This window comes from Amblyomma maculatum, chromosome 8 (genome assembly GCF_055883805.1).
Source record: "Amblyomma maculatum isolate TAMU_Amacu chromosome 8, ASM5588380v1, whole genome shotgun sequence".
NCBI classification, from domain to species: domain Eukaryota; kingdom Metazoa; phylum Arthropoda; class Arachnida; order Ixodida; family Ixodidae; genus Amblyomma; species Amblyomma maculatum.
This window is the reverse complement of record NC_139351.1, coordinates 124,345,253-124,372,714: the sequence shown is the minus strand read 5'-3', so window position 1 is coordinate 124,372,714 and position 27,462 is coordinate 124,345,253. Positions and strand designations below refer to the sequence as shown.

The following is a 27,462-nucleotide window of genomic DNA, read 5'->3' as shown; positions in this document are numbered from 1 at the left end:
CACACACACACACACACACACACACACACACACACACACGACTTCGTTAGTCTCATTTTATTAGTATTACCTACAATACATCGTGCATCCAATCAGCATAATGTAGACGGAGGTCCCAGAGTAATAAACTGATATCGGACCCTCATTGAGGCTTTACAAAGTGCAACACAACACGTAAACAATGCAGAAATGCGCAGAAATCTACGTTGTAGGGGCAAAACAATAATGAATAATATATTGAACAGACGTCAAGAGCTGTATACACGAAACACCAGAGATAAACGTTGAAATCATACATAATATAATATATAATGAATAGTAACCATTAGCAGAATATTTGACTGTAAATAACAATATAAAACATTAATAAAGAAATAGAAGTAACGAGAATTAACATTAAGCTAAAGATTGAAGTGCGTAAACTTGAAACAGAATTTAAAACACAACAAAATGAATACCACCCGTACAGCATTCAGCTTTGGTTTTGCTTGCTTCTAAGAGGAGCAATTTTTTGTGTGGAATAATACTTATTCGAAGTGAATACTTCGCTCATGCGCTTCCCGACGCAAAAGAAACATTTTCAGTTACTGGAATGCTTCATCTAGTTACTAAGACACGTGTGGCGACGATCATTGTTTGGGCACGATAATGCTTACACTTCAGTCTATTTGGTTCGTGAAAAGGGGCCCGTTAGTTACAACCGAACATTCGGGAATATTGATGATAAATTAGGTGAGAAATACCATAGTCTCGAATTAATGACCTCGTAGTTCTTTTTCTAGTAGAATGCAAAATTTTCTTCATCGTCGGGAGGAACGGATGACAACTGTGAAGAAGACATCAATTGAACTGTGGAATGATCGTCGAGTTTCTATAAATTGAGGTGCGACTACACATTGCCAGGCTAAGTATAGTTAGAACAAGGGCGTAAATGTTTGAAGAATGTTTGCTTTCTTCCGGGGGATAGGATACGAGCTCTGACAGAATAAACGTTAGACGTGGGTTCATAAAGTCGCTTTCGATGTTGTATTTCGGTGTGACGGAAAATAGGTCAGACCATGTTATCGAGAGAAAGTTGAAATCGCTGAAGAAAAGAGCGGGAGTGTGCTTGGGTGAGGTGATTAAAGCGAAGTGATCTAAAACACCAGCTGTCTGCACGGAGTACTGAAACGCTGTATAGGCAACTTGTATTGCTCACGTGACTTCTCTTTCTCGCACACTCCCTCCCATCTTCTTCCTCTTGTTGAAGAGGGAGGGAGAGAAAGCAAGAGAAGTCATCATTTTTGACGAAAGCAAAAGGAAGCCATTCACCTGATGAGTATGAGAAGAAAGATGAGTCCCTCTTTCGCTGATTTCAACTGCTAGAGAGCGGCGTTGTAGCTGTCTGCTCCAAGGACAGCCGTGAGAAGAACGTAGTGAAGTCTTTTCGGCGCAGCCGCGTTGACCCTTTGTATGCGCACCTTTCCCGCGCAGTAGTAGTGCGTTGTTTTCATTTCGTTTTGCTGGACGTCCTCACTGTTTTCTTTTCGCTTTTTACTTCGTAGTTGGTGCTTGGAGTAGAGAAGCTAGTCGTGCGTAGCACTAGTCAGTAGTTGCTAGTGTGATTACTACTACTACTACTACTACTAACACATGTGTGCAGTTGGTACCTGCTGGCACCGAGGTGAGTACGGTTGGCTGCTCTGTGAGCAGCATCTTCACAAATGCAGTCTGCTGAAGTGGGCGGGTCCAGTGATACATCGAACAAGGTCACTTTCAGCATTGTAGAAAGCGGATTCTCCAATCAATCAATCAATCAATCAATCAATCAATCAATCAATCAATCAATCAATCAATCAATCAATCAATCAATCAATCAGTCGACCATGCCTTTAACCTAGTGCTTAAGAGGTCACGAATGTAGTTAAAAATGTGAAGAAGTAAAAAGGAATGTCTTGGTTCTGGCACCAACACTGAAACATTGCTATCGCTAAAAACAGGTACATCGTTTCTAACGCAACCACAGTGTGGTTTTGCAAACAGCACGCTGAGGAGTCGACAGAAACTCTAGAATTATGAACGTTTGCATACACGTAGCCGCGAATTTCTTCAGAGTTGTCGCTACGGTGATAAGATTTTATTTTTATCGCCGTGGAGGTAACGTGCGTGTGAACTCAAAATTTCGGATTTAAAATAATGCTCACGATATTGTGCAGAACGCATTGTGAGCTTATTTGATTGCCACTTTTACGATTGCGGAAGAGCTAAAACTGCGAAACATTCGCTGTAATAAATGACGCTGCGATGTACCTATGAAGGAATTTCATAGTGGTCCATACCTCGAAACTTTTCGACACACAATAAGGCGAATTTCGTCCAGAGGGTGCAGATGTTATTCGTCTGGGAAGCATTTTCAGCTGTCAAGTCTGACTCGGTCACCTCACCGAGGATTCAGACGAGGTGCTGGGGCAGAGACATTCGCGAATTAAATTTCACTCGAAGTAAAAAGGTGTTGTGTCATGTCCAGACAGCGACATGACCCATCTGGAGGCCTGCAAAATGATTCTCAAAATATTTCCGTCTCATGGGCAATAAATAAATAAATTACTCAATGTGCCAATTAATCAACTAATCGATCAATCATTCCATTAACCTAGTGCTTATGACATTACGGATGTAGTTAAATAGGTCAAGAAGTAAAAGAAATCACGGTTCTGGCCCGACCACTAACATTAATGCATTGTTATTCCATATTAAATCATGAGTATGGCACACAAAGGGCTTCGTATTAAGCAGCCCTTCGTATTAAGCAGCAGCAACAGCGGCGGATGAAGTACTGCAGTTTGGTCCTTTGCCATCGCCTTGTTCACCCTACTGAACGCGTATACGTGCAATTTTGCCCAGGTTTTCACGCTAGCAAAACAAAGACTGCAGATTGGGAAGTAGCGTCAACCGTTCAGGATAAACGATGGAGATTAGCCATACCTAACGAAACGGTTTCATTAGAATTTCAAACACTCTAGGGGCTGCAAAATGAGCTTGCCTGTTAATACAAGGAATAAAGTTGCGCCGGCCCATCTATGGTGCGTGCTGTCATGGTTGTCCGCATTGTTTTCCTAACATAATGTACCTAAAATGTTTGCACAGAACAAGGTAATGCTTCAGTGAACACAATTAAATAGTAGATGCTTTTCTTTTTACTGCAGAGCCTATTTTTATGAAACTTTTTCAAGTACGAATATATGTGCTTCACTTTGACGGTACTGGAGTTCGTTATGGCAGGGGTTTGATGAGAGAATGGGCAGCGCTAAATGTGCTGCGGACAAAACTTCTCGCTAAAAGGAAGCGTTACCGTGATAGCTGCTACAATGGTCTGCAGTGATATTACGAGGGTGGTCACGAACACCCCTAGTCGTTTGCCTCTAGAGTCAATATATTAATCTTACAATGCCAAAATCACGGAGGATTGAAGTAGAAATAATAGCACCTCCACATTACGCTGCCGAAAGTAGTATGCACTTTCGAAACCAGTGTTAAAAGTATTTTGGTGCCATTTATAATTTTGGGAAACTGGTAAAATATGACTTAGGAACAGTTAGCATTTGGCCCGTTTTATGCCCTTCCATGAAAGGCCAAATCAAAGCCATAGAACCAACCCGAAGTGAAATGGACAAGAAGAAAGTTTCTTTTTTTTTTTTTTTTTTTTTTGTCAAACAAATGTCTTCCTTTTTTGCCCGCAATGGTTGTCAGAAAATCAGAAAGCTTGAAACGGTGCAGTAAAAACAATTGCCATGCATGGCAGCAACGGACACGCCAAAAGCAGAATCTATGAATGAAACTACGGTAGACATAGTTATTTTACATAAGGCACGGGTTGCTAGCATAAAACGATAAGAACTGCCCAATGGTTTGTCGATAAAGAAATCAACAGAATAACTTAGCAACGTGGCAGGAGTTTGTGAAAAAATAAACAATAATGTAAGCGACAAAAGAGGGGAGGATATTGATTATATTTGCAAACGGTAAATACTGAGCTGCTTTGAGCTAAAACCAGCAGTGAGTTTATGCTTGCTCACGAAGGGAGGGTGGCTATAACTGATGGACGATTTTGTAACTGGTTCCGAACGGGGGTGCAGGCAAAGTATTAATGCGCCCAGTTTTGTCATTACTAGTGGGAATTGTGATAAAATGCTAATTAAGCTATTAAATTTGTTAATGTATACCGCTTGTAAAAAAGCATAATATGTAACGAACAAAATTCACAGATATGATGAACACGGATCATGTTAAGTGATGCTAATCCGGAGTGTACGCTCGATGTTCCTCAATACTTTATAATGGGACGAATAATTTTTGTAACCAGAAGTATGCTCATATTTTTAATGCCGTGATTCATATTAGAGCAGTTAAAGTGGGAATAAAGCAGATCATTACATATATTTGTTCAAGCTTATGAGAGGCAATGTTCAGCAGCCTGATATCGCTCCAGAAGCAGCCCAGAGCTTTAATGCTTTCATCTGTTTTTTGATTGCGTGCGGCGCTCACTCCAAGTAGTCTTTTCTTTTTCTTTTTAATTTGGGTTACCACCCTTGACAATACTTAACGTTTTCAATACAGCATGACTAACCAAAGTCGTTTCCTATGGTTCGATGTTATACTGAAACGCTTGAACAATAAGCGAACATTTTCTTACGTTGATCGCAATCATTTAGCTCTAAGCAGTTGTACAAACTTCAGCGAAATTTTATTTCAGCCTTGCTACATTATCAAATCACACACATAAGTAGCCATGACCATCACACCAAGCCGAGCAGCTAGTTAACAGTCACTCACTTACCCACTGAAGAAGCGACCCGGATCTCGCCCAGAACATAATTTGTTTTCAATCTCTATCATACTACACGCACGTTCTTCTGGCTACACTTCTTGTCAGGTTGCGAAACTATCCACAGTCTTTGTAGAAGACAGGTACCTCGTACGCTAATAATAACATTTTGCTCCGTTGCGGCTATGGTAGGCCATTGACTGAATACGACGCATATGAGTCTTAAACAAAGCATCTCGTGCTATTTTTAACAAAGAATCCACTCATGACAATCCAGAGCCCTTGTCATTCACGTATCCATCTGTGGAGGGAATTAACTCATCCTATTTGGCATTGCTAAAATTCCCGTCATTCTAAAGTGTTCACTTTCTTTCATTATTGACGGATTAGCGCAGAACTGCAATCAAGAAATAACCTTGTTTGCAGCCCAATTCATTACTGATTTTTATGCACTCTCTTTACATTCTCTTTACATTGGGTTGTGGAATTGGAAAAGTGTTTCTAGGCTTCAAGGAAGGCGGCCGATCATTTCCAAACTATTAACAAACCACGTCGTATACTAGTGCATGGTGTGAAATCATAGAAAGCGTCATCTGCTTATATGTGTCTAGCTTTCTATAACCTGTCTGCTATCGTAAATGCCAGCGCGACTTAGGGAAACTCTACTTACTAGAAAACTATAGTAGCCCTCATTCTCTACAATAGTCATTCCACTGTTTACAGCATTTGATTTCATGCTCTGCTTATATATAGAGAAATAAAAAATAAAACAGAAATTTGCTGTATCCGTTAAGTCATAACTCCCGGGTTTAAACTAAACTTAAAGCTTTCTAACCTGCGTGTAGTCATCCATTTTTGTCTTCACGTGTCTTCTACCTCACAGCGCTTGCCCAACCTCTTCCCAGTTTATTACACCGAGATCTAGATCTCTTATTGTTTTTGAAGGGTGTCCTGAAATAAACCTCCACGAAGCCACTGAACTCAGCCCGAGCTCGCGCGGCAGCCGACATCACTTATAGCGCAAAACAACGTGGGCACCACAGGTCGGAGCAGCGCCGTGTTTGACGTGACGTCGTGCGATTTGTTCTTTAAATTCCGGGCCGGAGCATGCGCACGAAGCTATATATTCCCGTTGTCATTTAGTGCAGAAGAGGTGCAACAGCAAGGTGAAGAGGAGACAAGGCAGGCAGTATGTCATCCACTGACGCCTTGGACCTATACCACGGCTGTCGATGTAATTCAGCCACATTCAGAATCAGAGGTTCGCTGATGGGGTAATTTTATTAAAACTTTTTCCTACTTCCTAACCCGTCTTCTTGACGCACCGTACTTTACGCCTCTGTGTCTAGCGATTCTTTTCATTAGCCACCTCGTCATCCAAATAGTGCATTCCACATGTCTTCTTGACGCCGTGCTACACATACCTCACATATGCCTATCAAAAAACACGCAAAGAATATTCTGGCCTCGCAGCACATTATGATAAGGCTATAGTTCAACGAAATACCCGCCGTCGGCGTTGTTGTTTCAGGTGTGGGCGAAAAAACACGCGCCTACGTCTGGCTGATGGTAGTTGACAGGTGACGTGGCGCCGGGCATTGATGGGGCTGTGTGACGTCAGAGATCACATCACATGGTCGAGTTGTCAGGAGTTGCGACTCGGGATACTCCTGTGAGATAGGAGGTTGATTAGAATCTAATTCTCCCTTGGCTCCTGGCTGGGGACCGAGCCAAATCGCTACCCTTAGGCCACACAGAGTCATTCGCGTATGCAGCTTGGCTCAAGCGGACATTTTTGTACACGGCGGGTGGGCTAAAATAACTTAGTATCTTACGACTGCGTGCTAATGACTATGTTTGAGATAACTGAGGCAAAAATAAAGGGATTAGTGGTTAGGCGAGTACCGATGTGCACGTGGGTGAACGACCGAGCATCTGCAAAAAACGCTACAGACGGGACCTATTATCGCTGTCACCATACCGTTACAAGCGGAACTTGAATCCCCCCCTCCCCCCCTAATTTCTTCGTGTAGTTTACGTGGCCCCGCATTTGTCAGAAATAGTTTTAGTAACGTAAATATTATTGTGGTCCCTCCTTCAGCGACACGTTCTTGTAGTCATGGTGAAATTGCGAAACAAACACGACACAAAAGTAAGAGGGACACGTACTTTTGTGTCGTGTTTGTTGCGCAATTTCACCATGACTACAGTAGACATTCACCAACTAGCCCGCCAACAGCTCCTGTTAAACACGTTCTTGTATCCTGTGATAGTAGGCGACATCCCGGTGTAAAAAAAAAAAAAAAAAGAAAAAAAAAAAGAAAAAAAAAAAAGATTGTAGTTACGACAGGACGCAAGAATTATGCATTTTTTTTAGCACCGTCTCTGCCGTATACTTAGATGGGCTCAACGTGAAAGAATTTCGTGATAAATTTTACTGAGATTCGTATACTAACGCTTTCTTGGTATTATCTCTTCCAAATGATAAACTGACTTCAGATCATTCGAAATCCAAAGGGACAAAAAAAAAAAAAAAAAGAGTTCCCAGAGCACTGTAGACTCTGCAGTGGAGAAATGCGAAAGCCTAAACGTTGCTACTGCACACAGTACATCGCGCGCCCCTTGTCGAACACAAGCAGCGTTCCGTTGAACGCATCAAAGTTCACCGGCGCTCTATATTATTATTATTACAATTGATTGACAGGAAAGGAAAGGCGCAGTATCTGTCATTCGAGGAATCTGGCTGGCACATCTCGTAGACAAATCTCGCCGACGCGAGATTTTGACACTGATTACACGTTTACGATCACTATCACGTATTTATTTGACTCATTAAGTCAGAAACACATCCACTTCCAGTTGGCTTGACTTCACGGCTATTGGACGTCGGCATTAGTCGTTGTATTTCGACGTCTGATCAATTTTACTTTCACATTTTCGGCTTTAATTAATTAAATAATCTTCCTATTAACATAATTTTGTAACCTCACGACACAGATGCTAGAGATCGTTGGCGCCTTGGGGCGCAGTGCATAAATGTGCGCACAGGTATCTTTAGACGGAGGCAGCAAATGATTAATTCCAAAAATTAAAAAAAAAAAAAAGCTGGAACTGGCTCTAGAGTTATTGTAACCCAGGTGCTATAATGTGGGATGCGGCCGACAGAGGCAGGATGCTTCAGTTAGTTCGCTAATTAAGTAAATACGCTATTTAACATTTTACTTTTTATTTTAGGAAGCGTGTTGTATTTCCAGAATTGAAGCTCGTACTCCAAAAAGTTTCGCCAAGAGAAAATACCCTAAAGACTGCAGCGCGCCTAACAAGACCAACAAATGTCAGCCCGGTCGGCGAATGCACGTAGTAACAGTGAGCGAAATGACTGCGCGTATCGACGCGGCAGCTATCACCGAGGGTGCGGTCGAAGTGAAATTGACAACGAACCACCGTGCACACGTGTGGGTCTCAGATAATAACAGCAGAGCGAAGAAATCTCTGAATTGACCGATCTACTTACACGGGTGGGCCAGTGCTCTGTTACGGTGTGAAGCCGTGTATCACGCTGATATTTGTGGGCCTTGCAACACGGGCTACAATTTTCTTTAAGAATCTTTTCTAGGATATGCTATTTGGAAGACGAACTCCAACTCCAGCGGGTACAATATATGTCCTAAAATAAAAAGTAAGGACTTAAGTAACGCATATATTTAATTATCGAACTATTTAAAGCTCCCAAATAAAGTTCAGACTTGAAACAAATCTAAAGCCACTACTTTCTCTGAGAAAATTTGGACCTCCTAAAACATTCGGGAAATATATATGTAAAATGTGTAACCAGCGTGGAAAACACTAAACATGATCTGTTAGGCAGCGAAACTTACCATAAGGATATCATGGAGCGCATGGACAGCTTTTTAGAGCTTCTGTACTTTAGAAGCAATGAGACTTCAAGCGTCAGTATGGAGACAAGGAAGAGATGGTTAAGCACTAGTGGCGTAAAATAAAAACGAACTTGTAGTTGCCATTACCGACAAAAATGAAAATATTTCGTGGCCTACTAAGAAACTTGATTGCAACAATGAATAGCGAGAATAATATTGCACATTGAATATTAAGAAATAGATAAAATGATTCCCTCTATATTACTCCTCAGGGTGGCACATGCGAGTACCTTGATTCGACAGGGATACGAATGGGGTCCATTATCGTATTCCTGCATTTAGCCTTTTATCCAGCTTCCGTAATCTTTTAGCGCGTTTGAGAGGACTCTCAGTCCGACAACTGTTCATGGCTTTTTTCTCAAGCCAGAGAGAAATAAAAATTCTCAGATACGCTCGCTTCAAAAACGCACTGTGCAGGGTCACGTGCTGTAGTGAAGTGGTTAGGAGGCATACAATCGTTCGGTTCGAATCACTATCGCTTAGCTACGCTAGCAGATGCATTCTAGTTAGTCAGCGAAATGGTATACGACTTCGCCCGGAACGCTAAACGAAGAACGGCTGCGTCACAGTTACGATACTATACGTCACTGCAAATGGTGGTCATTTAATGATGCATTAAGTGCGAATGTCGCGCCAGAGGTGATAGAGGGCGAAGAGGCCTGGCATAGGAGTACCTATTGTAGATATTATCCAGTTAGCACGAACCATTGGGCCAATATCGGCAATGTGTTGGTAATGTCCGGCCCAACATAGGACCCGTGTTTTACCGATGCAGTACCAATAATGGTAAGATGGTTTGTGCCGCCTGAGTGGCCGTTGTCCCACACGCCACATCGGTGGCTCGACAACTGTGACGCGAGCGAGATATAGGACGCATATACTGATACATTTTTTTAATGTCGGGGATTTGCGCTTGGTGTGACCTTAATCGGACTTGAATTCGAAGCGTGCAAAGCAAGCCAAAACGGAGTTTTGCCTAGAATAGTAGAGTTTTTTCTCCAAAATAAACACGTCTCAACTGCGCCGAGCCCGGGTTACAAACCCGCAACAGCCCGAAGACCAGTTTCGCTGGTCACTGCGCGCGTGCACAATGTTAATGTTCTTTCACTAAAACTTTCGCTCTGCTGTATTTTTCGATGCGAAAAGGTTTGGTTTAGTTTGTTTGGTTTGTGGGGTTTAACGTCCCAAAGCGACTCAGGCTATGAGAGACGTCGTAGTGGAGGACTCCAGAAATTTCGACCACCTGGGGTTCTTTAACGTGCACTGATATCACCCAGCACACGGGATGCGAAAAGGAAATGCAAAAATCGGTGCTATCGCAGCAACCGACCAATTGTTAGAATAATTCTGATTCACTATTATAATTCATTATAATAACTTCCACTCTCTTGATCGCTCCGCTTTGCATTCAGTTGTCTTCATCTGTGCGCAACCGATCGAGGAAGCACCGCTATCGATTTGCCCTCTTGAGGTGCGGTGAGCGGTCCCAAAATTGTACATTGCTCTACATCCAAGGTCTTTGATCATATATTTCGCTTTCTTTGCTTGAAGCTTGGCGTTGCAACCCTAGCTTTAAACCGGAAGAGAAAGAATTTGCCAACTAAATCTACTGCAATATTTTTGCCTCGCGAGATTGTTTCGGTGTGCGAAAGTAATTTTAACGGTAGTAATTCGATAACGATGTATCAAGCATATTTAAGAATGTGGCATATAGTATGAAACCTAGTTAGCAGTTTTTACTTTGTCGTGACTGCATCTTCCATGCATTTGAGAATCCCTTTAACAATGTCCCTTCCATTCCGTCTATAAGAATAGCTTGAGTGGTTCTCGAGTGCTCGGCGCGGACGTTCGCTGAAACGATCTTTGTTGCTGTGTCAGATGTTTTGCTCCAGTAGAAAAGCTAGTATTCCTGCAAGAAATCATATGTGCGCTAAACAAGATGGCGATTAGCAGGTTTTAATGCAGATACTATATTTAACACGGTAGTATTACATGCCCTATGAGCACAAAAGCAAGCGGTGGCGCCCGGCGTTCATGGCACGTAAACTGCGCACATGTCCCTGGCCGGTTTCGTTTGTCAGAAATTATGGATCGCAGACATAAAAATGTCACCTGCTAATTTACTACCACTTACCACAGGTATGCTCGGGAGGAGGACCTGACTCTTGCAAAGAGACAAGGGCTTTTCAGTGGAAGGAACTGCGATGCCAGTCATAATCAATTGATCCAATTTAGTGAGAAATGATTAGAATCCTAATTACGAGTGAAAACTAACGTCAGTCGCAGTGCCCTCAAAAATCTACCTGCCAGCGACCACCTGCCTCAATCGATCGAATCAACTAATGCGAAACCAATAGAAGCTCCACTAGAGTGGAAACTAGGCGTCCTTCAGAAAGCACTAAAATCACGCTCGTGCCATTGGAAGATGATAGCTGACATTTGACATGACTGCTAGGTGGTTTATGTGACCTCACGACACCACGTGGCTTGGCCGAGTTTGCAGGAGCTGACTAATTAGACAGCGCATTCCAAGACAGGAACCGAATCCACCAGGACTCTTGGATCCTGACGCAGTCACACTTTATATCTCTTTTGCTCCTGCCAAGTTGGTAACGTACTTACATAACGGTCCTACTAACGCCCGTGCCTATAGCTAGTGACATGACAGGGTACATATAGGTCAGCCATAGCATGATAGCACTTAACAAAGTAAGGTGTTGAGTTTGTAGAAGCATATGACACATAGTCATGACAGAGTAACTTAACGCTTGCGTATTGCCGCACGGAAGCAGTCTTAAGTGCCTGTGCAGATCTTCTTTTTGATCAGTATGTAATTTGTTTGCCGCAAATCTACCGAATAATCCACATACGGTGATTTCACTCAGTACTGCTTCAACCTCCATAGCATGAGCCCTTTCCCGTTGCCCTTTGAAATTAGGGTCAAAAGATTTAGTGGGACCCCAAAAGACCGACGAAATTTCCCCTGGTTTGGTAAGTCATTATGAGCATACTATACAAGTTCACCGTGGGTGCCATCTCAGAAAATGTATTTAAACCTGGACAAAGCAGCGGCGCATTAACGACGCCTTTCGTCATGCGTTCGTCGTTGGCATTTATACAGCCTTTATCGATCACTTTTCGCTTGCGGAGAGCTCCTGCTGAGCACCGGCTCGGCAAGAGAGTTGCCGGAAAGTTTAAAAACAAAATGCAGTGTGATGGTGCTGGGGATGCAGAGCGTAAAAAAGCCGCAACAAAATATAAAACTAAAAGCAAAGTGTTCACGCTCTGTTGCATAACGCGCTAAACTCAGCAAAACTCTATAACCGTGCTGCTGGTTTCATTTGCTGCCGTGTCCCCTAATACTATACGGCAGAGCATATAAAAATGCGTTTCAAGGAAATGATAAACGCAATGACTATCTCACTTCTTCACCGACACCTAAGCCGCACCCTGGGAAGGAATATGAAGGAGGGAGTGAAACACGGAAGGGAGAAAGAGTTGCTGTAATGCAGGGCTCCGAATGGTTTCGATAATTCTAGAGATAGTAACATGCACTGACAACGCAAACCATGTCTTTTCGTTTCGCTTCCGTCGAGACCGGTCGGCGTTGAGCCTGTGTTCTGGGACTTAGTAGTCGAGCGTACAAACCACCCACCGGGGCCGCCTCGGTGGTGAAAGGCCTGCAGATTTCGCGGAAGACTGGGCTACCACAGTGATCGCATGGTGCCATGTAGGTTGCTGGTCACGTTATGACACGTGACCGTCACGTTACAGTGACTTCGTCGTTAGTTGACAGTCTACACTGTGAACCCACCCTGAAAGACTGGGTCCGATCGAATTACTCCCTTCTTTGGGCACAAGGTTGTTGCCACGTTGACTGTATAGCACACATCATTACATTATTGATAAGCCTAACTCAAGTGACTGAACACAGGTAAAAAAAAGGTGCAAAGGTACATTAGCAGTCATAATCGCATAGACAGAGGTCGGCTCTGCTTGGAGGTGTCTGCTGATGGTGATCAAACAAAGTAAAAAAATACGCATGACAGGAGCAAAAATAAACGATTGTCCGGTGAATTTCTGATAAGTTGGTCTTGGCCTCAAAGGGCTCATACGTTTTAGGTTTCTAAGAAAAAGAAACAGTGGTTAGGATTTCGGCACCGGTGTGAGTGCTTCTTGTTAACTGAGTTCCTTCCAGAAGATGAACCTAGTTTGAGTGGATTGTAGGGCTCGCTTGGCCCTTCTGAGATGCAAAGACAAGGCGTCATGTGTCGGCAGCGCGGATATCAAATACGGGCTATCAGCCACATCTACTTGACGAAACAAACAAGTTACCCGGACATGTTTCTTTTCGTTGGTAAAGCTTGATACGTCACACGCTGCTTAGAACTTCCGCACTGCGAAACGCGTGATGGCTTCGATTCGCCTCTCAGCCTCGCTAAACTAGAGCTTCTGGCTCAAGCCCTCTTGATACACTGTAAACAAAATCGCACCCTTAAAGGTGTATTTCCGTGGCTAAAAACAAACCTTACAGCTCACACTTTCTACACCCTTATAACTCACACACTCCAGAGAGGCCGCATCTGTACCTCAATGCACCCTTTCTGGAGGGGGTAATTTATAGACATGGAAAGCGTGCGATTTTGTTTGTCATGTAGATTTGCATAAATGGGGCAAAGTATGCATCATCATCCCCACTGAGAACATCCTTCAAACGGAATATTCAAATCCGGTTGTGTGTATAGCTTGCAGCGTCAGCGCCCCTGCTAACTGCGTGCCGTGAGGCGTCAATGCGCGCTCGCAGATGGCCCCGCTACGATAGGTGCGCCTGCAACTGGTCGGAACCTGCCGCCTAGTTGACGTCTGCCCAAGCACAATGCAATTGAGGATTATTTCGACGGTGCAATCTTTTTACAAGTCGCATAAAGTCGCTTTCATGTGTCTTGGAAATGAAGAAGCCACTCGCACTTTTGTAGCTCACACTATTCACCTCTATTTAGCAGCGTGTTATGCCACTGATTACGCATCCCTGTGGCACAGGGAGTAGGAAATATGGAATTGCCGTGCGTTGGCCTTTCGATTAACATCGCTGATTTCGGGCCTTTCATTTATTGCGTACTAGTGCGTCGTTGTTATACGACACGTGCACGCGGTGTGTAAACAAAAGACTGTTTCTGACTATTTCACCATGACGGCGCTGCTTTATGTCGAAAAGTTTATCCCTGAGATGACTTTACAGATAGAACAGGCTATAAAAGTGATGCTTCACAAATGCATTCTCTTGAAACAGCCGGGCTTCTCTCAATCGCATAGTCCGTTCGTTATCTGGCCAAAGAAAAAGCCAAGTACTGCGATCGTGTTTCTCACTATAAATCACTATATGGATACGGCTAACATCGTTCCCAGGACGTGTATATGAAAATAGGGTTTTAATGGGTACACTTGCCGCTCAAAATGCGCATGTTCAAAGAAATGCCGCTGTTGCCATTGGGCAGGTCCGTGGGGACACTCGTGGTCACCTGACAGGCGCACTAGTTTAGGGAAATGAGGTGTGTGTTATCGATATAAATTCCTATGCTACAAATCACTAAAATTGTTGCCATTAAAATATCTCTCTCTCTAATCACTGGAGTGAAGGAGACCATGTTTTTTTAAAGAGTAGTGTCGATCACAATGAATGCAATTAGCGTAATGGTTTTTTGATGGAGAATAATACAAACGTAACGTCAAGAGAGGTCATCTCTTGGCTGCCGCTGCGACCCGAAACGAAGAGCTCAAGCATTGTACGCGGCATCCGGAGATCGTGGGTTTGGATCACATGGGCATGACGTTCTCTTTTATCACCAGCATTAAGGTGCGCAAACGTTCCTCTATGCTTTTCTTGATTTCAGTGACCGATGGCGTCATTTTTAGAAGGCACTTAAAAAAAATGGGATGCGCTTCGCTAGCGCCGTTACAATCGACCTACCAAGCGTGGATAATCTTCCCTGTGGTGCTACAGCTGCGTTTCCACACTGTGCTGCTGTCTTGGCTGACGCCACCCGCGGAGGCTTCTTATGCGGCGAATGCTGTCTTTATTTTCACACACGACTGTCTCTCGCGTTGTCCCGAATCCTTCCACCTTTTCTCCCGAAATCATTGGGCAAGTGTCCCCATGTTCGTGCACAGCTCGCACCGCTCCCCACACTCGCATGTACTTGTGTGTATCGAGGAATGTTTTCCGACCGTTGGACACCACGGGCTCCCTCCCGCTTACGTATGCTCCCGCTTGACTGTAAACGAACAAGCTTTCGCTTATGTACAGCAGTGCTCGTGGACGTTCCGAGATGCTGTGGACACAGCATCGTGTGGAGCGCGAAACCTGGCAGAGTGCAGTGAATCAAGACACTGCGTCGGCCTCGCAGTCAAGACCTCTTTCACGAACGTAGGGTAGGGGGGCTCTTGCCCTCTCGAGTCCCGTCTCTGATGCCAGAGCATGCATGTACTTTCTCAGTCGAAGCCGCGATTTCGCAATGTCGAGAAGCCCTGACAGTACTGGGTGTCCACAAGCGTGCGATGGCGACCACTGCTGTACATGTTGCGATTGCGGTGCACTTGACCCACTGTGTCTGAGACACGCTCACGATATGGGCGTCCGTGTGGCAGGCCCCGCTACGAATGCAATGATCCATCGGCGTCCATGTTCTGCCTGGGATGCTTCGGCTGCGGGAGCGAGCAGCAACAGCAACAGCAGCAGCAACAACAGCAACAGCAGCAACAGCAACAGAAGGCTGAATCACACGGTTCCCCACCATGGTAGGATCCCATGCTCTTCGCTTCGATGACCGACCTCTCATATATGCTCAGATTTTAGGAAGTAAAGCGGGAAGGGCGGGGAGGGGGGTGGCAACCTGTGAACCGCTAGTGAGTTGAGCGGATTTGAGGGGTTCTGCCATTGCATTAAAACGAGTTTTCATTGAAGAAAAAAATCTTCCATTGCGGTTATCATTAGGACAGCTATGGTGAGTGTATGTATCCGCATGCATTTAAATGGAAATATCTGTCACCTCAAGTTAAGTTTATTCACGGGGACTGTTTTGGAAAGATTTCTGCAAGAGCTGAGCTAGTGACGTCGGCGACAAATACCAGATGAAGGAAGGCAGGGCAGCTGCTGTTTTAAGCAGATAAGCGACCTGGCGTTTTCCTTTCATCTTTAATGCAGCGTAAAGAGACTGAAAAGGACAGTCGGCCAGAGTTAGTTCCATCCTCACTTTCTGTTACTTTCTACGGTTTCCTTTGAAGGAATGGAAATGAAGCGATACTAGGCCTATAACTATACTATAACTCATATAGTTATAGGCCTATAACTATACTATAACTCATTTCAGTTGTAATAAATATATAGGAATGAATGTCGACACACGTATATTAATTTCGTATAATATCCAGACCCAGGAGGAGCGTATCGGTGCAAGTTTCGACTTTCATCTTCATTTCGTCCATTATTTAGTCTGTGTTCTTGCTGTGTCATCTCCTTTGAGGCTATGCTGTTTGTACGAGTTTGTTATTAGCGTGATCGCATTAATGGCCAGCTCCCAAGATCCGCTGTTGTCAGTGTTGTTAGCGACACATCACGAGTATGGCACCGGAAGGTAGAAGCTCGCAGCTGACACGAACAAGCACTGACTGGACGTAGGGTTTCCTGACGTTACGTTTGACAGGAGCTGCCAACTCGAGCTGCTCCTTTCATATGGGAGCCTGATATCACAGTCAGCTTCCAGAACCCTTTGAATTCACTCTAGCTCTAGGACACACAGGTACGCTCACGTGGCTTGGTTAAAGCACGACTTTTTATGTAGGGGGAGGGGGGATAGTCGACGCTATTGCATCGTATACCTTAAAATCGAAGTTGAAGTGTACCACATATATTTTGTGAGTCCCAACCTACGTTTATTGACGCTCAGCTGGGGGACTGAGAGTTTGGTTTTGCGTTTGTATTATGACGTCACTCTTCAGAGCTGTAAAGGTAGTGTCATTCCCGCCAGTGTCCGGGCTTCTGACGAGTATAATCATCATTCCTGAAGCTTCTGACTTCTTCAGTCGCGCTTCGTCATTTTACATCGGCCATTCTCAGAACGACCCTCCCTTTTGTGGACTAACATATAAGCGCCGTGAGCGATGGTTTCAGGAAATTATAATGCGGCATAATGAGGCCAGTAGTAGCATATTTTACTCACTATCAAATTGGCAAAGCGCTGCGGCCTTAGGTAGTGGAGATGATCGGCTTTGATAGTCACTTCTAACGCGATAGCGTTAAGTGACTCATTACCCGGAAAATCCGGCGTCGGAGTTGTGTGCGAAGGACCACAAGCACAGTGCTGGCAGGTGGTAGCTGGCAAGTGACGTGGCCGGGCCATGATTCTTCGATGGTTTGTGCGAGTTAACAAGGCCACATAATATGACTAAGTTGGAAGGTGCTGCCTTCTCGGGTCGCTCATTAGAGGGGGGAAGGTGGAATAAGAATCAACCTTCCAGTGCTCTTGGATGCCAAGTAAGGCATGGTAATATGCAGGCATGTATGCCGGGTAGCAGCCTACGACCGGCAGCTGGATAACGTCATAGCTTAGTCAGTGTGACATTTCATATGCACAAATTAAGGAAATGGTAAATAAGTGAGCAAGTACTAAATGTGCGCTATCGTTTCATACCCTTAAAGGCAGAACTTAAGTATCCCTCATAATTTCTATCACTCTTTGTACGCAGTTTATGACTCCTCTCGAGCTGAATAATTGGCCCAGTTTTGTTCTATGTCTCTTTTTTTGCCTATCGGTGCATAAAAAGCCGAAGCCGTACTAGACGGCCTCTTCATGAAACTATGCTGGTGGCGAACGTCGCCTTGAACATGAGGCAGAGAAGGAATCGATGATAGACAGCTACACTGGACAGCAACCAATATTAATTCCCTTTAGGCGGCCGACAATGTGTAGGAAATAACACAAAGTAAATGAATGCCGCAAGACTCGATTATGTTTTTACGGTGCACTTGTTAGTTGCTCAACGCAAGGGTGAACATCGGGTGATCGCGTAACATATCACGTTATTTACCATCACTCACATGGCCTTCTGACGCCCTATGAGTGTTTCTCCAAATTCTTCACCGGATCCGCCGCGGTGATCCAGTGGTTAAGATCCGTGACTACTGCGCCGAAGTACCCGGGTTCGACCCGCCTGTCGGCGGCTACGTTTCGATGGAGGCGCAACTGAGAGGCGTCCGACTGCCCCGCCGGGGTGGCGCAGTGGTTACGGCGCTCGACTACTGTTCCCAAGGGTTCGGGATCGAATCCCGGCCTCGGCGGCCGCCTTTCGATGCAGGCGAAAAGCAAGGCGCCCGTGTGCTGTGCGATGTCAGTGCACGTTAAAGAACCCGAGGTGGTCGAAATTTCCGGAGTCCTCCACTACGGCGTCTCTGATAGCCTGAGTCGCTTTGGGACGTTAAACCCCACAAACCAAACCAAACCAAACCAAACCGACTGCTGTGCGATGTCAGTGCACGTTGTTGATGTTGTGGCTGTAGGAAGAAAGAAAAGAAAATGCTCGGGCCTGCTACTGGCTCTGCAGCTGAGCCACCTCCGCTGCCGCGTGCAGACAGAAAAGAAAATAGAGAAGAAAGAAAAGGCAGAGGGAGAGAAAGACGTTCGCCGCAACAACAGCCGTTGTCCACCACCGAAGCGGTGGCGGGTGCAATGACGGTCTACAACAGATAAAAATTCGGTGGCAGGCTAGCCCCCGCCGCAAGCGGCGGTGACCTACTTGTCCCAGCCCCGTCATCGGAGCTCAGTGCACGTTGAATATCACCTGGTGGTCGAAAATACTCCGCAGCCCTCCACTACGGCTTCTCTTTCTTTCTTTCTTTCTTTCTTTCTTTCTTTCTTTCTTTCTTTCTTTCTTTCTTTCTTTCTTTCTTTCTTTCTTTCTTTCTTTCTTTCCACTTTCACACATTTCAACCTTTTCTCAAGGCTCGGGCACCGCCGGGGTGGTGCAGGGGTAAGACGCCCGACTACTGTGCCGGAGCGGTGGCTGCGTTTCTATGGAGGCGAAACGAAGAGGCGTCCGTGTGCTGTGCGATGTCAGCGCACGTTGAAGATCCCCAGGTGGTCGAAATTATTCCGTAGCCCTCCACTACGGCTCCTCTTTCCACTTTCACTCCCACCTTCCTCCCTTCCCTTACGGCGCGGTTGCGGTGTCCACAAAAAACAAGAGAGACAGTTACCGCGCCTTTACCTTCCTATAAATAAATCAAATCTCAAGGCGAGGTTCAGGTGTCCACAAAACAAGTTTAACAGATACTGCGCCTTCCACTTCCCGTAAACCAATTTATTTTATATATCATCAGGGGCACGTACGCAAGGCGGCGTTTACAGTTCCTCCATCCCACTAAGTAGTGATGTCGAAGTTGATATTCGAGAGCATAAGACAATGCATTCACTACTCCAAGTGTTGACTTCGTTTACCCCTAACAGCTTATATGACACATTACCGAGTATCGTAAGCTTCGTGCTAGTTCTGCTGTTCGTGTTGCTTCCTACGGATTGCTGCAAGCCTGGAAGAAAAAATAGAGCTCGTCGGTATAGTCAGCCCAGTGACCTATTTTTTCTGCGGCATGGCCAAATCTGCGTTTCCATCCTTTTTTTTTTAGGCCCCGTCGTATACGCCAAACGACGAGCTCCGTGCACGCACCTCCAATCCGCGCTACGCACACCGCGCCCTTGCTATGGATTCCTCTCACGTTCGACACACGGGCCCGCGATTGCGGAGCATGCAAATTCTGCTCTCCGGTCGTCGCGCACCGCCACTTTTATACCCAGTGGGGAAAAGCGGAGTCGATTAAAGAGCGCGCAGCGCGTGCCGCGGTCGTATACCACCACTGGCGCTGTAATCGCAGAGGCGGAGTGGATAGATGCACCATGTCGTGGCGGCGTTTTATGTGGAACTACCAAGCGTTTTATGTGGAACTACTAAGTTCAGCAGCGGTTGCACAAATATCGATCGTATGATAAGCGAGAAAGGCGAAGCGAACTCCTCTGTCTGGACGTGGAACGAATGCTAATATTAGTCGGCGAATTCGGTTTAACACCAGCGCAATGGCAGATGACGCATTGCGTGAGACTGCACGCAAAAATCGTTCCAGCGCTGAACGGTTGTGCTGACTACACCTTTACAAGGTGATGGAATCTTCCAAGGGCATGATAAGCAAAATTAGGGTAATTGGCTCTCCTTAAATATCCCTAGTAGAAGCATTACGAGAGAGCGTCTCTGAGTTGTGAGGCTTCTGGGATTCTAAATTGCTCAAGAAGCCCATTTCTTTCGGGGATATAGACTCATAATGGGACACTCTCGACTGAGATAGGCACGCTCCAACATGTCATTGGAGTATGCAACTTCATCAAGGAAATCCCCGCACCTCTTACCTGCCCCACTACCCCACCACCCCATCCCTCAACCTCCCTTACCGAGCGATGGGAGACCTTGCTAATCAGCCCCGCCGTAGAAGACCAGCTCGTCCTGATCTCCAGGGGCCAGGCGACCAGGAATGCATATGGGTCCCGTGAAGAGGGAACCACTGCCATCGACGGCGTCTAAGCAGACGTCGTATTTAGCTCGAGCAAATAAAGTTGTTTCTCTCTCTCTGCATGCCAGTAACTGCAGTTTCTGGTTCCCGCTGTAAAGAACAAAGATTTCGCCATTCCTTTCAAAGCAAAGCGGTATGATTCGCTCGAAAGAAACCCGGAGATTTGCCGTCCTAAGAGCCCAATTCAAACAATGGTTGACAGAAGATAGGTAAAGGTAGAGCTGCCTTTTTAATCTTTGCGTGTGAGCTATTTACAGGCACGAAAACTCTGGTGATGAACCTTATTGGTTCGTCATTCTCACATGATTAAAACTAGGACCATGGTATGCAGTGAGACGGTTTCACGCCACAGTGGAAGGCTATCTGACGCGCTGTAGAGCATGGCGTTATTCGAAAATGCACGTAGACGGCTATCAACATTGTAAATTTGAATCTGGCTATACATACTGATTGCGCAAAACGCGAGCAAACGCCGGTTGCTACGCGACCGCAGTGTACCTTGCGAATTTTCGAAGCGAGAGCTTCACTACGTCATGTATCAGCCAAGGTCAGTCTGGCAGGCCGCTTGACCTTCATTGAGCCAGAGGTCAGAGTGCGGCTAAATAGCTCAACCACGGTAGTGCCTGTTGTGCACCACCACTTGATATTTCACCTTTAACCTTGACATTTGGCCTTCAACTTTGTCCTTGACCTTTGACGTCAGATACAGCATCGCTTGTTCTCTCTAGTAGCTGATGGCGTACTTGACTCCACAGTGCTGGCAATTTATTCGCTCTCAAACGATGTCTGCGCATGTCTAAACCTAAGCTTAACCAGAGCAAAACCAAGCAAAGCGACAATTTCGTTTCGCCTGCCGACGTTTCGCACGGTTAAATATCAGCTAGTTTTCTCCAATGTATGCAATTCTCTAGGCCACGGGTGGCCTGATCGTCGAAGCAGCTGTTCACCGCTGTGACTTGCGAACTCAGTGACTGGCAAAGCGGTGCTTCGACGGTGTCATGTGAGAACGACCTGCTTGTGCCATAGCGGTACTGCTCAGCATAGCAGAGAAATACTGTCGACTTCTGGAACCCTTTGCATTTACCATTTGACTGTTTAGAGGGTTTTGAATGTTTAGTTGTTTATAGGTGTAAGCTGCAGACGCCAGACTGTGACAATTCCCTCTGGCCTTCACTTCCATCTGCTGTGCTTAGCAATTCCCAATAGCGTATGGGAGCGCTGCTTGCGGTACGTGTGAATATTTCGGTTCTCGGATACGGGTTCTCAAAAAGCTAGATAGTACGGCTTCGCGATAAAGTGCTCTACTGGAACCACCATGCGACTGGACTACGTTAGCTGGAACATGGCAAGCTTCGATGAAGATTGATCCCTTTTCATTTTCGCACAGACACCGTCGTTCTGTGCACCTCGTTCTTCTCGAACCCCCCCCCCCCCCCCCCCCTCCCCTTTTAGCGAATTTACAAGGGATCGGTGACTGTCTTGGTGAGGTGTCAGGGAATCACCTCATGCTCGATGATCGCTCAGAAACCTTATGATCACAATGATACCTCATCTCCACGACGCACGTGCGTTATGCGAGAGCGAGGTCATGACGCTTTGTTCCACACCAAACCTAATAGCCAAAATATTAGCTGACAGGCTTATAAGGAAAGATCTACACTGGACGCGACATGCTCGCAAGATGCCAACTGGGGCGAAATCAAACAAACTAGCCCCTGCATCCGAAGCAGCCGCCTGCCTATCGACGTAATCCAGCCGCATGTAGGCGCCAGTAGATTAGTTGAAAGTGTGGCAGCATTTCGAATTACTCCCCTGTCTTACAAGCATTCGTCGCACTATTTCATCTGGAAGCCACGGTGAGACAGTCCGGACTAGGATTTGCAACGAAAGCCAAATATTCCGAATTCGGGTGCTTTGTAGCTCAGAACGCTGGCACCAATCCACCTACAGGCTCTTGATTTTATTATCTTTTGCTTTATTTTTAGAAGTTAATGGCCTCTGAAACCAATTTCTGCAATAGAACGTTATTTAACAGGACTGGATGTTTGTTCCCTTTTACTTAGCTGTCGAGAAATAAAAGTTAAATTCGTTCTTGTTGCGATCTGCATGTCGTACGGCTTTACACCTTTTGTCCTTAGTGCCTGACTGTGTCATCTCAGCTGCCCTGTTTTCTTTAGACACACAGCTGCGCATTTATTGAAAATAGAGACTTAACAAAGGTAGGAGCACGAAAACACAAGCACCAGCTCGTGGTTCATTGAAGCAAGAAATTTCACCGGGTGTGGTGGAAATTTTATTTTGAGGTGCTGTTGGAAGATTTGGTTGACGTGTTTTTGAAGGATGGGTTTCAATAGAGTATTTGAAGGATATTGATGAGACGTGATTGTTTGGAATACTGACACATAAAAGGCTTTATTCAGAAGTTTCGGATGCATTGTTTTGTACTGCTCGCCATCGTTATATATTCAGCAGCGTCTGGTCATTTAGAAGCAGCTATGCGAACTAAACTAGACGGTTTTGCAGTTCTGTGATACAAGAGGAACTTCATTTCCTAACGGAGAGTAATTACAAGATAATGCACATCACCTCTACAACGAAATAAAAAGAGGCTAAAATGAACGCTCTTTTACGTGAAAACCAGCTTCTTTTATCTGTGCATTTTTTTTTCTGGGGTATGCGCTGTCTCAGAGCATACGGCATTGAAGACCTTGAATTCCCTGTTCTATATTATGTTACAAGTTGGTGCCTCCTCACATGATCAAAAGCAAGAGGTGCGCCGCCACGGTGGTGCAGAGGTTAGGGCACTCGAGTGCTGTGTCCAAGGTTGCGGGATCAAATCCCAGCCTCGGCAGCCGCTTTTTGATGGCGGCGATAAGTAAGACGCCCATGTGCTGTACGATGTCCGCGCACGTTAAGGAACCCCCGGTGGTGGAAATTGCCGGAGCCCTTTACTACGGCGTCTCTCATAGCCTGAGCCGCTTTGGGACTTTAAACCCCATTAACCAAACCAAACTAGAAGCAAGAGGCGTGTTTGTGGGCAGCACTCGGGCGCTTGGTTAACAGGGGGCATTCAGTTAAAAAATAATTCAGCCTTTCTACTCTCCTACAGGACGAAGCATTCATAGTGACAACCGTTTCTTCGATTTACACTAATACTTTTACTTGTCAGTTCTTTCTTCTGGGGTCAGGCCGCTGCAACAAGCTGAAGTCAAGCTGTTTGGCCTAGCTACCAAGCTTTCGGAGACTAACCCCGCAACATGGCCTCTCCAGGGCTACCCAGAATGCGGATGATATGTGCGCTAAGGTGCAAGATCAGCAATAGCTTTGACCTGTGATCAAGGGTCAGCACAAAGAGCGAACTTGAGCTTGTCTGTTTTCGATCCATTAATACGAGCAGGTGCGAAGGACAAGGTCGTCTCGCAGCTAGCTTGTATTGCGCCAGCTTCATCGGGGCACCAGGGGCCACTTCCGCGACAGCCTGTGGAGGTGGCAGGGGTAGCGATGCGTGTCGAAGACGAACGCGGCAGGTGAGTGCCGGCCGTCGTTGGCTTGATCGCGCTGCCCTCACCGTCGGTGCAGAACAACGACGCCCCCCTCGCATTAAAATAGACCGCTGCTTTAATAATGAGTTCCTAACGAGGCCTTGCACGCGTCGAGGCGATCGGTGCGTCTGTAGTGACGTCACGGACGACTTAAATATAGGCCTGCTTCGAAGCCACTGCAGCATGAGACTGCACGAGGAAAGCCGCCATGGGAGGAAGGGCTCAAATGCCGTGCGTAGCATGACAGGCCTGCGTATAGGTGGCATGTTTCAGAGCTGGGGTATGCGTTTCACATTCTATATAGACTTGACTGGTGCGTTTTTGGCACTGCCACCGCAAAGCTTCCGACTGCGAGGTTTCCATGGAGTTTATTCACTTGAATAAATCTCTTTCTCATGTACACATATATCCCAACGAACTCCAGCTTACGTTTCGGCAACACAGCTTAAACTTTAGGACGATGTTTTAAAAACTGTTAAGGCACTAATCGAGCCTTCATCGTTGAGATATTGATCGTCGTTTTTATTTTTTCTTTCTTTTAGCTCGTCCAAAGCTTCAGTTTCTGCCATTCATTAGACGTGTCAAACAACAAATTGTGACCCATGTGCGCTTCACATTGCTTACTGGTTAGTCGGTCAACCGATTAATGATGTTTCGCTCAGTGCTTTTACATCGACGTTTCCACCAACGCTCCTCGGCTAATAGAGACGTTGAGAGAGACTCTTTAATCCTTTTCTTTTCTCACCGCAAAAATAAGACGCTTGCTTCCAGTGATAATACGGGCCATGGTTTACGTCATCGGCCTTCCGAGTGACGCCATCACCATCATCTTTCTATTTGGTCGAAAAAAAAAAATATCAGTGCTATGTTAAGCAGGAGTATGAGCGGTGAAGAAAATTTTGTTATTCATTTCAGATTTTCCATTAGAGCATGGTAGCGGCTACGAACAGGAAAGTAGCGGACATTGTACAGCTACTCATTAAGCCCGGATCATTACTTCTTATGTCGCGACAAGCACGCCCTTTCTTCTCTGAGCCGTATGAAATCAGTAACCAGACTGACCCCGAAATAAGGCTCAGTTAACAACTAATTAATCTGCTTTAGACGCTGCTTGTATTACGTCACCTCCTAAACTATTTCCCACTGCGACCAGCCGAGTTACGTCACACATAACATGACATTTGCACCGAAGGGGTCGATTCCTGGCAACGAAGCGGCCCACGAGTTAGCCCGAGCTCTCTACTTCCGGGTAACTGTGGAGCCGCCCGATTTCCGGAACATGGACGAGCGTCTGCAAAATTATACGCAGGTTCTTCAAAATTACAGGTTAAGCAGGAGACTGGTGCCACCACCGGATAAAAGTGAACAATAGGCAGTCGCATGGCGGCACCTGCAAGCTGGCAACTTTGTAAACCCGGTCTGGGCATATTATGTTCAGATGTACGATAGAAAAAAACGATAAATGCAAGCACTGTGGGGAGAGAGGGACCATCGACCATATAATCTGGGAATGTGCTAGCTCCCCCGGGGGCTAAAACAAATATACATTGTAGAAAAGACTGGGAAGCTCTGCTGCGGAGCGAGGTCCCTACTCCACAGCAACAAGCAATCCGCCTGGCGGAAAAAGCCGCGAAGAGCCAAGACCTCTTTGCCTGCTTCTGATCGCGGAGGTCTCGGCTCCCGTCCATAAGGCCTGCGTGCCGGGGGCGAGGATTGGGGGCCTCCTTATCTGGTGGAAAAATAAAGTTGTTATCACATCACATCCCATTTGCAGCGCCAAAGACGACAGCTGGTCGAGGTTTACAGCTTACTTTACTAAATCCGATACCAAAAAAAAGTTAGTACCCACGGTGCTAAAAAAAGAAGAAAGAAAGCAGCCTTACTTACAAATCACAGACGCAAACACCTACCGTCATCGCCGAAAATTGTTCCAACCCAGGAATTGTGAGACGAGAATTAAACGTCGATTGCGTGCGGAATCTGAAATGTTCGCACGGAAGCGGAATCACTGGCAATAGCCGTCACCATAAAAACACAAGACCACCAAAAGAAGTCATCACACGTAGTGACGGACTCCCAACCAGCCTGCAGGGACTACCTGGCCGGAAAACCTCACAGAAGAGCGTGTGCAATATTACGTTCCATCTCACAGAAGCACACAATTACATGGACACCTGGACACGAAGGCCTAGAAGGAAATGAGGTAGCGAATGATCTAGCCCGAGCTCTCACAAACCGGGCGGATCCCCATCCCTACCCCACCCCTCTCTTAGGACCCTACGGCGACAGGCTGGAACACCTACGGTTAGAAAGAAGAATTTCCTCACCACCACACAAAGAACTTCCTTCCTCGAACGCTATAGACTGGAGAAAAATACAAACAAACACATTCCCTAATCTGCACATTTTAAATAAGATAAGCCCAACAAAATACACGAGTTACTGTCCTTGGTGCGGTGCAAGCCCCACACTCTATCACATCTCTTGGGAATGCCAGGACAAACCTGACCCAACGTTACTAGTGCCGTGCCCGACACACGAGCAGTGGGAGGTGGCCCTGACCAGCGACAACCTAGACCAGCAAGCCTGGATTATCCAGCTAGTCCGCAAGTCAGCTGCTGCCAGCGGAGCCCTGGACTAGGGGCACCGACCACCCAGCTCCTGCGAATTCTTACTGATTATTATGCTCATTGATGAAGTTATGTGATGTTAGGGAGATAGTGAGAGACCGGAAAGCGTGGCGTGACATGGTCCATAGGGTCACGAAGAGTCGGACACGACTGAACGACTAAACTGAACTGATTATGCTCATTAAAAGTTTTCTCTCTCTCTCTCTCTCTCTCTCTCTCTCTCTCTCTCTCTCTCTCTCTCTCTCTCTCTCTCTCTCTCTCTCTCTCTCTCTCTCTCTCTCTCTCTCTCGCACTCGTATGGTGTTTCACTGAACTGCGAATAAAATTGTTTCTTTCTCCCACCAAACATTGGTTTGAATTAAACATCCACGGCGCGACCGATACATTACTGGGATACTTGACATGCGCTCAGCTGGTAAAAATTCACGTTATTACATATTGATCACATCAAGATATTACGAAAACTTCCTGTGATTTTATATGTGGTGTACTCCATACTTTGTATTCATTACCGCTCTTTTACGTGCCACTGGCGTTTCGAAGAAAAGAGAGGGGAATTTATCTGCACCTTGTCTACTCCCCAGGAACTAAGTTTAAACTAAATGTTCATTAAACTTTTTGAGCTTCAGTTTTATACTTCTAGGAAGCTTATGTCCCCCAATTTACCGCTGTTTTCTTTTTCGCAGAAACCCACCGGTAAAACGTTTTTTTTTTTCTCTCTCTCTCACATTATTTCTTGGAACAAAAGCATTTGGCTGCGGCGCCGAAATTGCGTCCCCTTTCAACCTACGACATCACGTGTTTCCCTGCTTATAGCGTCTTCGCCCCCTGTTAGCTCTTGTGGCCGAATAGTCTCGAGCTCGAATATGGCCCATGCAGAAGCAGGACCAGCGGGGAGGTTATCAAAGCACTGCTCCGCTCAGGGTAACGTGGTGGGGGG

General features: G+C 45.8%; 2 protein-coding genes across 2 annotated transcripts in view; one reads left to right on the top strand and one right to left on the bottom strand.

The window, feature by feature from the left end:
* LOC146182466 (dihydropyrimidinase-like) overlaps positions 1-27,462 on the bottom strand; it is a 202,459-nt gene that overhangs the window by 112,206 nt on the left and 62,791 nt on the right. The window lies entirely within an intron of this gene.
* LOC146182467 (uncharacterized) overlaps positions 23,852-27,462 on the top strand; it is a 31,850-nt gene continuing 28,239 nt past the window's right edge. The window contains exon 1 of the mRNA XM_084577746.1: positions 23,852-23,877. Coding sequence (XP_084433872.1) covers positions 23,852-23,877 — 26 coding nt within the window. The remainder of the gene's footprint in view (positions 23,878-27,462) is intronic.